The 16,048-nt window shown below is 35.9% G+C and overlaps 1 protein-coding gene across 1 annotated transcript in view; it reads left to right on the forward strand.

Moving 5' to 3' along the window:
* Positions 1-16,048, forward strand: part of LOC119834370 (titin-like) — a 49,489-nt gene that overhangs the window by 8,556 nt on the left and 24,885 nt on the right. The window contains exons 4-8 of the mRNA XM_038358713.1: positions 1,966-2,148; positions 2,260-11,907; positions 11,989-12,189; positions 12,846-13,024; positions 13,663-13,789. Coding sequence (XP_038214641.1) covers positions 1,966-2,148; positions 2,260-11,907; positions 11,989-12,189; positions 12,846-13,024; positions 13,663-13,789 — 10,338 coding nt within the window. The remainder of the gene's footprint in view (positions 1-1,965; positions 2,149-2,259; positions 11,908-11,988; positions 12,190-12,845; positions 13,025-13,662; positions 13,790-16,048) is intronic.

Genomic DNA, 16,048 nt, shown 5'->3' on the forward strand with positions numbered 1-16,048 from the left:
TCAACATAGCAACTTGGTAATAATAATTCATGAATAGGATCAATGCATTTTTATACTTCAAGATTTCGCAAATATATTTTTTATATTCACAATCTCACAGTTGATCAGGATACTTGTCTATTAATAATATTCACGTACAGTAGGTTCAAGCTTTAAAGCCATTAGTTTTGATTTATGTTTCCCGCTGTTTACATTAGACGATTTGGCATCTTGATGGATCATTTTAACTCTTGACTTGCTTTATATAAAACCGATTACCGGTGTTTCATAAACGATCATTTAATCCATCAGTTTCCCATTATTATGTAATGTAATGCCATCGCTTTATAGTGAGTTTCTTTTAGTGACCATACGCAATAAAGTTGGAGCCTCTAAGTAAACAAAACTAGAATTCATGGTTACGTCAGATACGTAAATATCGTATATAACATCATCGACGGATACACAATTGTATTCATTTCCTATATTGTGATTTAATCTATTCTTACATATTGTGAAATGTCCCTGTAATTTATGTAGTTTATTTATTGATGTGACATCAAATACTATGTAACTTAAATTATTTTAGGATTTCTTTTCCGACAAATGTCTTAGTTTTGTAGCTTTCTGTACGTTTAACCAAAGGCAAAATATTGAATTTTTAAAAACAACAATGTACACGAATTTTTAAAATACATCCGGTAGTCCAACGTTGCTAAAAGATTAACAAAGAATAATTCGAAACGTCTAACGATAAAGTTAGATAAGAAAAATAGACGTACACCACACTTTGTTACGTGACTGTTCTTACGTTGAAAAATGAAACTCATTTTGCAGTAGATTAATTTCATGTTTACAATTATGACCTTCAAAGTTATATGATCTTGATGAATGAGTCACAGTGTTTTATCAGCGTTGACAAATGTTTATCTGGTGTCATCAACTTGTTGCAAATTAGCAAAGTTGTCGCAGGCCTCATTATTCCCTAGTGGGTGATGTCATGTACCTACATAACAATTACGACACAGTGTTAATAATATTCGAGTTTTGCTTGGCACAAACCAGTAGGGCATTAGTTCGCGAAGCTCTGAAGAGACGCGAGTGAATCGAAATCGAATCTCGAAACGAATCGAATTTTTAAATCGATCTAATGCGAAATATCAATTTAATTTTCATATATATAGTGTTATTGTTATAATCAGGTGAAATTTGCATAGTTTTTTGTGAATACTTAGTGTGAAGACATATCGTAAAAAATTGTGTGTGATTGAGTCTACTGTTGTCTGATTTTAATTGAATATTATTATCTAATTTATTTTATACTAGCTGCGCCCCGCGGTTTCACCCGCATAAGTCCGTATCCGGTAGGAATATCGGGATAAAAAGTTGCCTATATGTTATTCCAGTTGTCCAGTTGTCTACACACCAAATTTAATTGCAATCGGTTCAGTAGCTTTTGCGTGAAAGAGCAACAAACACACGCACATCTTTACAAACTTTCGCATTTATAATATTAGTAGGAAGGATGTATGTCACGAAAATGATTATACATAATTTTATTTAATGACTTTTTTATAATCACTTTCGGTAGCATCTTGTTAAATTTGAAGATTAAAAAAAATTAAAAATACATTTTACTACTATTTAAATAACATTGTATAATAAATGTTGACTTTACAATTATCGTTTTCTATATATTTAAAATCTATACGGTACCGCTTTAAAACACTTTAAATTATTACTTCTGTTGCGCGCATAAAATAAGCTCATAAAACAATATTCAGAGAAGTAATGCAGTCACCGTTAGTCATATTACCTATGCAAATAAACTATAAAAAGCATTGACATAGTAAACATTAAAGTGAGATGTATATACCTGATAATTCAGTGTTCGTCAAAACACAATAATAAAGCAGTGCTTGAACCAATCGTACATTACTTTGAGTTTATACAAAAAAATAATATGTAACTACTAAATTTTTTCAGGAGGGAATATCGATTCTAGTCAAGTGTCAAGAAGCGGCCGATATTTTAGAACAGAAAGTCATGGAATTCCGCCAAGAGGCAGAAGTACAAGCTTTGTTAAAGGATCTCAATGTTATGAAAGCTAGGATTGTTAAGTTGTTGGTTCAAGCCCGCCAGGGTCTGGTCACCATCCAGGTAAGAAAGGTAACCTATTTTTTTTTCCTTTTTGTTAATTTTTTTTTCTATTTTTATAACTGTATTTATATGTCATTGCCAATAACGATCAATTAAAGGTTTACTTTTATTAATTTTCAGGACGCTAAAAAGGAATTAGAAAGGCAAAATGAAGAAGTGGAAGAGCAAAAACAAAAGATAATCAAATTAGATACTTGGCTCCAAAGTATTAACGATGAGCTAAAAGAGTCCACCCAACAATCTGAAATGTTAACTGAGGAAACTATTTTACGTTACATTGAAATATATGAACGTTATATTAGAGAATATGAAGAATATGAAGTAATATTAAAGTCTATTTGTGTAATTATTCGTGATGATTCTAGTCAAATTAAAGAGAAATTAAATATTACAAAAAATACGTTAGAAAAAACAAGAATTCTAGTCATTAATGAGATAGAAAGATTAAGAGACATCTTGATGCATATTAGGAGTGCACGTGATATTATTGAAGAAGACATATCTCAAACTGATAGGACAATTGACTCAACTTCAATGCCAGAAGAAGTTGTTTCACCACGTCAAACAGACCTAGAATCAAATCTAGACAAACAACAAAATACAGAAGAACCTTTCCTACAAGAAAGTCATATTACACAAGTTGAAACTGAAGTTAAAGAACCTGCACCGTATATAATCAAAGAAACTGAAACAATTGAAACCCAAACCGGACAAAGTTTAATGTCAGATAAACCTTCCGTTACTGATAAATCTGTTATTTGTCAACCTGACCTAATATCAACACATGACGTTTCTGTAACATGTGAACCACCGAAAGAAATTGAGGTTCAAACAAGTGAACCGAAATCAGAAGAAAAAGAAATGCTTGAAAATATTCACATCAGAAAAACTATATCCGAAGGCCATGAAACTATTGAAATTGCAAGTAAACCAGTTTATAGAGAGTATACCACGGACGAACAGTCTCTTGTTGTCGGCGCTGATTATGAAGAATCCGATTTACATAGAGACACACACCTTAATATTACCCATAGTTTGCCCCAATCATTTGAAACCGTTATGGTAGAACCTGATGAGACTACAACAGAAGTTGTTGTTGATGCTGATGGTACAAAGAGAATAATTGTAAAAAAGGTCAGGAAAACTCTTGTAACTCGACAACAAATCATTCACAATAAGGAGCAGAGATCACAAATTCTTTCGAGTGATGGTGTTCCACAAGAACAAACTTTCTCACAAATAACTATGAGAGATGATAAAGGATCTACTACTACTACTTTAGACGATGGCCGTATGCAAACCGTTCAATATCAAACTTATGGAGGAGAAATTATATCCGGCTTACCAAGTGGAGAAGTAACAATTCAAGAATTCACCTCCAAACCAGATATGGTAATATCGCTAGAACAAGGATTTAAGCCCGATGATATATTGCAAATTGCCGAAGGTGAAATAAAACCCCATATACAGACATCTTCATCTAGCGTCACCGCGGTTGTTCAACAAGTTACTAAACGAATAGTAAAGACGCGTCGCCGTATTATTCGAAGAGTTGTAATTATTGATGGTAAAGAGCATGTGACAGAAGAAGTAATAGATGAACCAGACAATGTTGAAATAACTGAAGAGGAAATACCTAGAGTTTCCATAAGCGTTAAGGATGGATCTTATGTACAAGCAGAAGAGTCGGATGATAAAGGCGATAATGATACAGAAAAACATTCAGATCCACGCGTCAAACAATTACCTCGTGATTCACCACAACGTGACCAAGATGACCAAGACCATTCTAAACCAGTTATTACTGAACCTTTAGAAGGAAACGACAATGAGAAGCAACAGTCCACCAATGAACAGTCAGAACTCGAGAATTTGGTCCAAGAATTTATCCAAAAAGAGAGTATATCTGTTCAACCCAATGCAAACATCAAAACAACTTCGAAAGATACAGTTCAATTGTTTGAAGATAAACCTGTGGTACAGTCTGAAAATAGCCAACTAGCCACGGAACAAATACACCAGATTAGTGGATACACCGATTCTACTATGCAATTATCTTCCGTAAATGTGTCTTCTGTAGTACAAAAAGTAACACGAAAAATAACAAGAACGCGGAAACGTATTATAAAACATATTAAAATTATTGATGGAAAAGAACATGTTACTGAAGAAGTAATTGAGGAACCCGACGATGTGGAAATAATTGAAGAGGAACCAAAAATTAGCCATTCTTTACAGGAACAAGGTGTAAAAACTAAGCGCATAAAAATAGTGAGGCATGTGCAGATTATTGATGGTAAAGAACATGTCTCCGAACAAATTATAGAAGACTCGGGTGATGAATACGAACCGACTTCAACGGTAACAACAGAAATCAATGCGCATATAATTCCATCGGAAATTCCTCAAGGCCATGATTATTTGCAAAGCGGTGTTGAAAACACAGGTATTGTGACTTTGCCTCCAGAAGAGTTCATTTATGACGACAAAGATAATACTGAAATTGTTATCCCGTCAACAAAATTAATCGAAAGTGAAATGCATGGTTCTTCAAAAGATGGAACTAAACTCTCAGATACCTATGAATCAGGTGATGCGGTAATTACTAGAGATGAAGAACAAATATTAACTAGAGAAATCGCAGTTGAAACTTCACCCGATACGCATATAATAGATATCACAAAACGTTTACTAGGAAGTGAAAGTGACCACACTGCACTCAGCAAAGCCTCACCAACGGTGAAAAAAGAGCCATTAGCCTTGAGAAGTACGAATGACCAAAAAGTTTCTCGTGAAACAAAAGATCCAATGCCGTTAAAATCGGAAGAACCAAAAATAACTGAAGGCGTTGACTTCACCAAATCGCCTGTTATTCAAACGACTCAAGATAACTTCGAAATTATCACTAAAGGTAAAAAATTATCACAGGAACGCAAACTAGAACTTGGTGTATTTGAATTACAAACACCTGGTGAGAACATAGACAACTCATCTGCTGATAAAAAAGATGATTCTAAAGAAATGGATCAAATTATAGATGCAAAGAAATTAGGAGATGAGTTAACAAAATATGACGAATTTGAACCAATGAAAGAAACAAAGGATGACCGCAAAAAATCTGAAGAAAAATCATTCGTTGCTAAACCGGTGCAAGCGCGTGAAGAAACGGAACAAGAAGATAGAGATACAGAAAAACTCCAACACGGGTCTATAGAATTAGAGAAAAGTCTAGATATAATGCAACCAGAAATTGAGTTTAAAGAAAGAGAAATAGGTCTTGACAAAAAAACCCATGATTTACCCGAAAACACAGGAAAAAATTTGGGGATGAAGAAAGAACCTGGGGATGAAGAAACAATTTCGCCTCCAGACCGATCTCAATCTAATAAAGATTTTTACCATTTGAAAGGTACGAAGAAAGACTTAGAATTAGAAAGTTATGAGAAAACAACGGAAGAAAACATTTCACCTAAGTTTGACACTGCATGGAAACACAAAGTAACAGAGGAATATATTATGCAAAAAGATCCTACAAATGTCGTTGAACCATATGATAATCAACCCACAAAAGAAAGTACTGAAGAAGAACAACCACAAATTGTAATGAAAAGAAAAATAATTATAAAACGCGTACAAATTGTCGATGGGAAAGAGATTGTAACCGAAGAAGTTATTGAAAAACCCGAAGATCAAGTGGCACTAGAAAATAATCCTTCAGTAGTTCATGTTTTACAAAAAGAAGGACTTAAAACAAAACGTATAAAAATCATACGACACATAGAAATTATTGACGGGAAAGAGCGAGTTACAGAAAAAGTAGTTGAAGAAGATAGTGATGAATATATTCCCGATTCTACAATAACTACCCAAATTGACGTTTCTATGTCGAAGCCGAATGCGGAAGAAGCTAAGGAGAAAACTATAACTGCGCAGGATATGGGTGATGAATATATTCCCGATTCTACAATAACTACTCAAGTTGACGTTTCTATATCGAAGCCGAACGCGGAAGAAGCTAATGAGAAAAATATAACTGCGCAAGATGTGAGAACAAACGTTATTGCACAAATACCAAAGGTCATTGATCTTGGCCATCAAAATGTTATTGACATGACAAAGAGTTTGTTAGAGAGTGAAAGCTTTATACCTGAGTTATCAGTTCAAAATGTCAAAGCTCCCGAAAAAACATCAGAACAAACTTCTTCAATGGAACATGCACCAACTGAAACCTTAAAGGAAGATAATATGAACAGAAATAACGAGAAATTACCTGCTGTGGAATCGCCGCAAGACATAACTTTACACGAGCGGGAACAAATTCCTGAAAGTACAGAAAAAACTAAAGAACCAAAGTTGAGCAGCAGTGACGCTGATTTTGTAGATCTAAACGATGAACCACAACAGAATCTTATGATACAAGTGGAAGAAAATCAGCAATTTATAAAAGAAGAAATAAATAATGATCTAAACAATTTACAAGATGATATAAATTGCCTAAAAAAAGATAATTTGTTGCTTGAGACATTAGAAACATCTCAAATACAGACTGACATTTTAACTGAGAAGGAAGAAGATAAACCACTAAATATTTTAACTGATAAGTCTGCTGATAATGCTACAACTGAACTATCGAAAGTAGTTGATATAAAAACTTCAAAATTGGATTCGACAAATGCTGATAAGCAACAACAGCCATCAGAAGTCATCGAAGTAGTGAGTGAAGAAACATTATCAAAAGAACAGATTGAAAATCTCAAAGACGACATATATAAAGATGATATTCCTCTACAGACAGATGTAATAGACTCTTTATCTGTCTTATCTCCTAAAGAAGTACAAAAAATTACAATTGAAGCAGTACCTTGCCCTATGCCAATAGACGTTGAAACAGCTAAAGTAGAAAATATTGTTTCTGAAACTGATTTGAATAAAAAACCGGAAAGCCCAAGGGTTTCGTATATTGCTCAATTTGAAGAAAATTACGAAAAGGACACACCTGAAGCGCAGATCTTAACAACGTCTGCTGTGTCTCCACCTATACCAAAAGATATCGTACAAAATGTCAGCATGTTTATTGATGCAGAACGACAGAATGTTCATGTTGACGTCTCCCAGCCCGAAACATTGGTTGAAAAATTGACTCAAACTGATAAAATGCCGTTAGAAGCAAAAAAATCTACGGAGAATATTGATATTTCTATGTCCATTACTAAGCCAAAAATTTCCACACAAACCGACCCCAAGATGGAATTAAATATCTCTGTTGATAAGTTGAAATCTGGAGAATCCCATGTAGTGAAAAAAGATGTTCACGTTCATCTACCTAGTGAGGTTAATATTACTAAAGATGTTCCTGTGAAATCCGGCGCTGAACATCAGCAGGAACCGATAAAAGATGAAGGTGATAAAGAGGATAAAAAACGAAGGAGGAAAAAGAAACATAAGCGTCCTACTAGCGAAAGTGAATCTCTGGATACTGAAACCCATACTGAAACTGATAAAAGCATAATCGACACAGAAAGTTCGTCTTTAAGTCATTATGTTGAATTGCCAGCCTCAACGCCTATCGATTCACCTAAGCCTACTAAAGATTTGTTACAATCTCAAATAGATGACACACAAGTTGTACAAGAATCATCTTTAGAGTCTCATACAAGAAAATCTGTTGACGACAAAGGATACGAGCCTGAAGATACCTCATTGGATGCAAATGTGGCCATTGATTCAAAGAAAAAACATAAGAAACGTAAATCTCATAGAACAAGCGAAGAAACTTTATATCCGAAACAAACAACCACAGAGGATGAATCGATTTCAACCTCACCCGTTGAAGTGAGCGAACCTATAATTGAGAAGAAAGTAAAAGGTAAGAAGGACAAAAAACAGCTTCCTGAGCCTGTTGTTGCATTGGAATCACCATTAGAAAAATCTCCTTTGGCTGGCCAAGAAATTTCAACAATATCACCTAAGGAAGAGTCATACCATACAATAAGTGAAACTTCTGATATCAGTACTGTAAAAATTGTTGAAGAATGTGTTGGTTTGAGCCCAGAATCAGTCAAAGAAGATATTACAACAACCGTTACATACCCAGTACCGGTGTTTGAAGAAGTTCCTACCCAAGAAGATTCTGTCCAAACATCACCAAGAGATGAGCCAAGGTTGGAAACAATTAAAAATCCAGAAACGGCTGACACAGTACTACAAACATCTCCGACTCCTGTATCTGAAATGATTGTACAAACAACACCTACCGAAGATAAAGAAGTGGATACTCAGACTAACGAAAGTATGGTGCATCATCAAACTGTAGATTTCTCTGACATTCAAGTACAAACAAGCAGAACAGAAAGTCCAGAATTAAAAATTCAACTGGAAGCTACGACTCAGGTTATTCCAAGAGACATTTCAGTACCGGATGAAAAATCATCACAAACGTCACCAGCAATTGATCCTCATGATGAATCATCGAAGATAGAAACCGATACCCGAGAAATACAAACTTCTCCAACACCGCAGGTGCAGTCGGATGAGAAATCTACTGAAATGAAGATAGAAACAATTGATTCTACTATTCAAACTATAAAACAAGATATTGTTGATCAGGAAACTAGCACAACGCCAGTTGAAAAAGTAGAACTATCTGATATAAGTATTCAAACACCGGAAGTTCCAATGATCAGTGCATTTACTCAATCTGAACTCATTCAACAGTTAGATATTGAGCAGCCTGTCAGCAAAGAAGAGAAGTCTACAATATCCGAAAAAATTGACGTAAAAAATACATCCCAACAAACTTCTCCTAGAACTGAGGATATGCCTGTTATTGAAACTTCTAGAAGTGATGTAGTCACTGTTGACGCTGTGCAGCAAACTACACCACGAGAAGAACAAAAACCATCATCACCAATACCTTCTTTAGAAATCGAGAAGAGGGAAAGTCTTATAACTGTAGAAACGGGCCAGCAAACAACACCAAGAGTAACTGAAACAATTAGGGATGCTGACAAACACGTCGTGACTTTTGACACAACTCAGCAAACTTCTCCCAGAGTGTATTCAGAGGATTCAATTTCTACATCCACGGATGAGCCCTATGAGGTACATTTAAGAGCACAGATTTCAATTCCTCAAGCAACAAATGAATTCCTTGATAGTGAGCGTCAAACCGCAGAGCAATCTCCTACAATTTTGAGCGATAAACATAAACAAAGAAAGAGGAAACCAAAAAGAAAAGTCGAATCGCCGCTTAAATCCCCTGAAAGTTTGTCTGATCCTATTAATGCAGAATTGTCGTTATCAGTTACGCCGACAAGTGATGATTTATCTAGCAAAGACAATTATTCCACAGATGAAGGTATCGCTCAAATCCGACCTTCAGTTGTGCCAGCGAGCCAAGAATCTTTAGTTATACAGTCCCGACCTACATATTCAGATGTTGTTCAAAGATCCAAATCTAAATCACCATCACCTAGCAAAACTGTGCACGAACCAAAGTCAGAAAAAGCAAGACTACTGGAAAGTCTTGAAAAACGCACACAGGCTACACATGAACCCCAAAAAAATTCAGAGGATTCCATGAGTGTGGCTCTTATTGAACCTTCTGTGGAAAAATCATATGATCGTGTGGTTAATTCAAAATTAGAAGAAGTTAAGAATGCAATCGAAAATAAAGATCCAAATAAAGTAGAAAAAAATGTTATCGTTATCATTGAGACCATATCCATTTGGTTAGAAGAAATACAGTACAAAATACACGGCGCTATTTCTTCGGGGTCGAAAGTAATTGATGAAGCTCAAAGAGTAAAAGATTTAGAACAACATGTACAAAATCTTAAGGAAATAATATATGTAACAGAAGTTCATGAAGAAATTGTCACTTTAATTGAAACCTTGTCACGTCAGATGAACGCAGTAAGTCATTTAAGTAATGAAAGTATGGCAAAAGTCAAACAAAGCGAAGAAGAGTGGCTTAAATTCTTAGAAGATTTAGAAATACTGGCGCAATCTGTTGGTGGAATGAAAACGAAATTAGAAGAATTGATTATTTTAGAAATGCCCACCTCTCAGAAATTAGATGGACTTGATAAAATGGAAACGGATAACCTCGATAATTTAAATAATGTTAAGAAAATGTTTAAAACATACCGAGGATTACTTGAAACACACCCCAAAATAGAATGTCCATCAGAATTATATAGGTGCGATGAAGATACAAAACACATTGAAAATACAATCAATATTGAACGGGACCGTCTTTTACAATTAGCATCATTAGCTGAAGAATATGAGCAAACATTGCAAGATTTCGGCCAAATAACTGACGTCGCGGAAGCTTTATTGGACGGCAAAATAATTGTATCCAACTTAGATCATCTTCATGAAGAGATACAAAAGCACAGAAAATTTTTCGTCAATCTTAGCCATTGTAGAGCCATTCTTGAATCTTTAGAAGATAATTTGGATAATGAGACAAGAGCTAAATATGCATCACTGCATCATTCACTTCATGACAGGGCGACTACAATTATTGATAGAGCGGCAGGTAGAGCTCAACAAATGACCCTAGCTGCTTCGAGATGGAGTGTGCTTGATCAAGGAATGAAAGAAGAACTACAATGGCTACGAGTAGCAGAACAAAGAATTCCTGATCTCACCAACGTAACTTCGATGGATCACGAACAATATATTAATTTATATCAATCAATAAGTCTTGATGTTTCTCACCATTACGCAAAAATGTTACGCCTTCTATCTATAACTGAAGGTCTTCAAAATTTAATTGTTTGCCCAGGACTAGAATCGGAATGCTCTGAAGCACTTGAAACATTGCTTAAACTTCAAGAAAATATTGATTTTTGGTTAATAAGACTGACAGATTTTAAGGAGAATTGGTTAACGTATGACCATTTGATTAACAGGATTGAAGGATGGATTAATTTAGCAAATAAAGAGATGGAACATATAACGCCTGAAAATATTACAACTACGAGCAATCTTAGACGTTTCTGGGAGCTTAAAGCACAACATGAAGTACATAACAATCTTAAAAATGAATGCAGTATCCAATTCGAAAAAGCATTAGAAATTTTACCTATATCAGATGAAATGGTACAACGTCAGTTCTTCTCTAAGGTTGAAGATAAATGGCGTGACTTGTCTAACAGAATTAACAACATTCACTCATCAGCCATTCAAAACATATCTGACCGTGATGTTACATCGGGTGAAAAACTGAATATTCTGGAAGATGAAATAAAAGAACTCCGTGGAGCGCTAGAGGGACTCAAAGGTGTCATTAAAAATGAAGATGAACTGAACCTTTACATTGAAAGGCTTCAAGTTATGACTAGCCGTATAGACCGCATACAAAATGAACTGGGGCGGCTTAGCCTTTTACCAACTGCAGAGTCGGATCGTTTAGGCGCTCTCCTATCTCAGTCAGGAATATTAGACGATCAAATAGCTGAGGAATTAGAAAGGAGTTTGCTACTAAAAGAGAAAATTGTACAAGTCCAAGCCGGCATCGCTCGCGTTCAAAAGGGACAACGGCGTGCTCGATTAACTTTAGAAGAATGTGAGGCGGCAGAACGACTGGGCAGTGATGTCGTCGAGAGAGCGACGGAAAACTGTGACAAGTTGCTGGAAGATCTAGCGGCACAATGGAAAGACATACTTGCGTTGAGACAAGCGCTGCATACGCTGCCCATAAGTCTTCGTATTTGTGTGTCACCCACAAGTATAGAGAAGGACATTTCTGCATTACAGGTAAGCTTTTCAATATATCTAAGTATACTTTACATAGCCCGTGAAGACTTGACACATTATAACCGTGAATTTATTTCATAGGAGACTCATGCGGAATTGGAAGCTGCTTGTAATGATCTCAGCGTTCGACTCAGAAATAAGTTGCAGCTGTGGAGGCGGTTTGAGAGGCAGCTGGAGTTGGTGCAAGGTGCGGTGCGAGAGGCCGACTATATGGTTGAGTTGCTCACCGTTCAAGGACAAGTAGATTACGATCGCCTACTGAAAGCCACTGAGAGATTGGAGGTAAGTTATATATAAGTTAGTAAGTTATTATTTCTTGATTTTTCTAATTGAATCGAATTGTAAATATGTTTTGCAAGTGCATACAAATATTTCATTATTGATTTTCAACATTTTATGTCACCATGAATTCTAAATATAGCGTAGCGAACAGAATGTTCATAAAGTGGAACCCAACTCATATAAAGTACATATTATACGAAAATCGTATTATTTGCAACTTTAATAATTCAAGAACGAACACAGCTTCTAGTATCTTCGTGATCTTAGCATAATTCTAGAGTTGACTTTCCAAGCTCAGTCAGGACGAGTCACGCCGACCACATCATAAACATTATATCTTTATAACGCAGTCCTTATGATCAAACTGTGTAATTTTCCTACTTCGATTTTAGAATTTGTCCCACATCAGAGACTGTAACAAAGACACATTTTCATCTCTCATAAAGCTATATAAACGATTCCACAATAGATGTTGCTTCAAACCATCCTTTTATCCCCCCAAACAAAACTTCTACAACTTGTCCCACATCAACGACCGCACGAAAATAACCATTTACTATCCAAAAATCCACTCATCTTTTCCCACATCCACCGCTGCTCGAAAAAATCCACTTACTTTTCCCCATTGAAGATTTTCTGATCCCTTTCCTGTCTAGACGCTGAGCGAGTCGCTGTCCCGGCGCAGCGGCGAGCTGGTGGGCGAGCTGCGGCACGCGGCCGCGCCGCTGGCCGCCGCCGCCGAGCCCAGTGTGGCGGCCAAGCTGCGCCGCCAGCTCGACGACGCGGCCGCCGCCTACGAGCACACGTGCGCCAACCTCACGCACCTCTGCGATAAGTGAGTGTTTCTCGACTTGGGTGTTATGTTAGACATTTTCTGTTTATATGGATCTTTAGCGTTTTTTAGGCTAATAGCTAAAGACGGTTGTAGTAGCATAATAATATTTGTTAAGATCATTTTCGAAGGGATAGACTGACTTATGTATGGATTTTATCATACAATATGACATCTTTTTTGACTGTCGTTTTTTTCTCACATTCAGAGAAATCCAAAAGTCATGGATTGTTGTGTAGACAATAATTAAAAGTTAATCAAATCAAATATTTCTTTTTATATCAATGGTACTGACAAGACATAATTGTTTTCATTCACTTCTGCCACAATAAACGAGCATGATTTATTGTTATCTAATCATAAAACTGAAGAGCTTGTTTGATTGTTGGGTTGAACGCACTAACCTCAGGAACTACTGGTCCGATTAAAAAAATTATTTCAGTGTTAGATATCCCATTTATAGAGCAAGGCTTTAGGCCACACAACACCAGGTACTATGATTAAATCGCGGGGCACAGCTGGTAATGAATGAAAATCAAAGAAGCAATATAACATCACATAGATACGCCAATTATCGAGGTAGACTTTAGGCTATCAGGGCACAGCTACATAAGTTCACATGGGTGCTCCGTCCCCCACAGGTACCACAAGGCGGTGGAGCTGTGGCGGCGCTACCGCGAGGCGGCGGCCGCGGTGCGCGCGTTCGCCGACACGCACGAGGGCGCGCTGCACGCGCTGCGCCCGCGCGACGCGCCCGCCACTGCGCACGTGAGTGTTTGTCGCTTACCATCCCCCCCCATACATACATACAATACATTAGATGTTGTCTTATAAATATAGGTACACATTAGATATTGTTATTAAATGCAACTATTAATTTGACTAAGACATAATATTGAAGAATGTAACTTTTTTTTATATATATGTGTAATTGATATATTGCAAAATAATAATAATATTCAAATAATAAATTACAAATCGGGAATAGTTTAGTTTTGTGGTGGTGAAACAATTTCAGAAATCGTTTCAGTGGTTTTCGATTAAATCGTTACGAACGAACAATATCCTTCATTTTTGATGATACTAGTCTACTGTAATGTAACAATATTAACAAATTTTATAACATTGATATACTTTAGCTTTATGCGGCTTCACTTGCGCGGAATTCATACATAATAAATTTTTATCGCACATTTCGACCCTTTTTAAGCTTGTGTCTCAAAAAAAAACTGTACTATATCCTATTCCATTGTTCATACTATCTGTATGTCAGAAACCGTTTAAATTGCTTCAGTAGTTTAGGCGTAGAAACGTACACACATACCAATTAATGTGTAAAATCTCCATTGACCAATATCAATAAAATTTGTAAATGTCCTTCCCTTGAAATACTTACTTTTTACTAACTTTTGACTTTAATTATTTATTTACAATATCAAAAACAATTTATTATACTTTGCTAAAATGAAACTGCACCCCGTTTTCTTCCATAGAAAAAATAATGCTGATTAGGTGGGATCATTTTCAAATTGTTTCATCTATGCAAAACAAATGCTATAGTAGCTAGGATATACTGTTCATAGTTCTACGTTAAACCTATAAGTACATGGACTCCATATTTATATTCTTGCAATTCTGACATCCCCAAGGCCGCATCCGCGACATGATTTGGGAACCCCGAAAGTAGTCATTGACACCTGCCGACTGCCTGTAAAATGCAGTGTACAAAAAATAACAATGAGTCAACATATTTTAACACCTCATGTATGTGCCGTTGACCCCGCACTTGAGGTGGCGGTTGGACTTAGGTTTTTCGATTAGCGAATTATTGTATGATTTTTGGCGGAGTTTCGTCGCGCCACCGCTAGATGGCGTTGAAATTAATTTCATATATATTAATTTCATATATGTTTGTGTCTGTGTGTTCAATCGCCCGGTTTATTATGATACAATAATATGCCGTTTATATAACCTTACTGTGAAGTAATATTTAATAGAAGTAATTTTTATTCTCTCTGTAAATATATTGAATATTTAAAAGATGAAGTGCAGATTGCAGTTTTAACTTGAAACTTAAAGCCGATTTCATTAGAAACTAGACAATTGATGATCATACTTACACAACACAAACTTCATCTCTTTTTATCCGATATTAACGAATGCTCCGTTCATTAGTTCTCAATTCGACTACTGACTTGCGGGTTCGGATTTTTTTTCTCGATAATTCCGCGGGATTTCACCCGAATGGTAATTACTCTTTTTGTGTTTGTTGGAAAATTGTAGTCAGGGTTTAGAAAGTAGACTGGATGTTGGTGTCCTTTTTTGTAGAAAAGAATTGTGTTTACTGTGCATATTTAAAAAAGAAGCTATATCTATGCGCCGCTATATCTTAGCCCGACGTATACATAATATAGTCTATAGCAGTGATGGATCACATATCGAATGTTGAAATAACTTTTGAAATCGTTCCAATAGTTCTTAAAACTAACGCGTTCTAACGAACAAACTCCCCAGCTTTGTATAAGCATAGATAGTACATATTCATGCGTTTACTTCACTCCGATTCTCTTTTAAATAAAAATATAGACTCACTGATATCGCCTTACGAAAATGATTGTATTCTCTTTATCAGTGTTTAGTTTTAATGCGTTATTGTAGGTATAAGGCTCATACATGGTATTGGTATATTGTTCATGGAATTCACGGAACGACGTGGTCGCTAAGCGCAAAAGTCCCTTGAACAATACAGAGAAAAGAAAACGAAAAAGTAAACTTCAAAAGTAAACTTCAAAAGTTAGCAGCAATATAAATTCACTACCAGCACGGTCTCACCAAATACGACGCATACGCATTACACGAGTCTATATCCGACAGTGATGTCATGCTTGGTTCGCAAGCGCAGACTCTGTTCATATTTCCTTTACATTTATGTACACTAACATAGAGGTATAAATAAAATATAGTTTTAAAAAACTAAAAAACACGCTTTTCAAGCACATCAAACTAAAAACTATAAAATAATTTTTA

Source organism: Zerene cesonia, chromosome 19, assembly GCF_012273895.1.
Source record: "Zerene cesonia ecotype Mississippi chromosome 19, Zerene_cesonia_1.1, whole genome shotgun sequence".
Taxonomy (NCBI): domain Eukaryota; kingdom Metazoa; phylum Arthropoda; class Insecta; order Lepidoptera; family Pieridae; genus Zerene; species Zerene cesonia.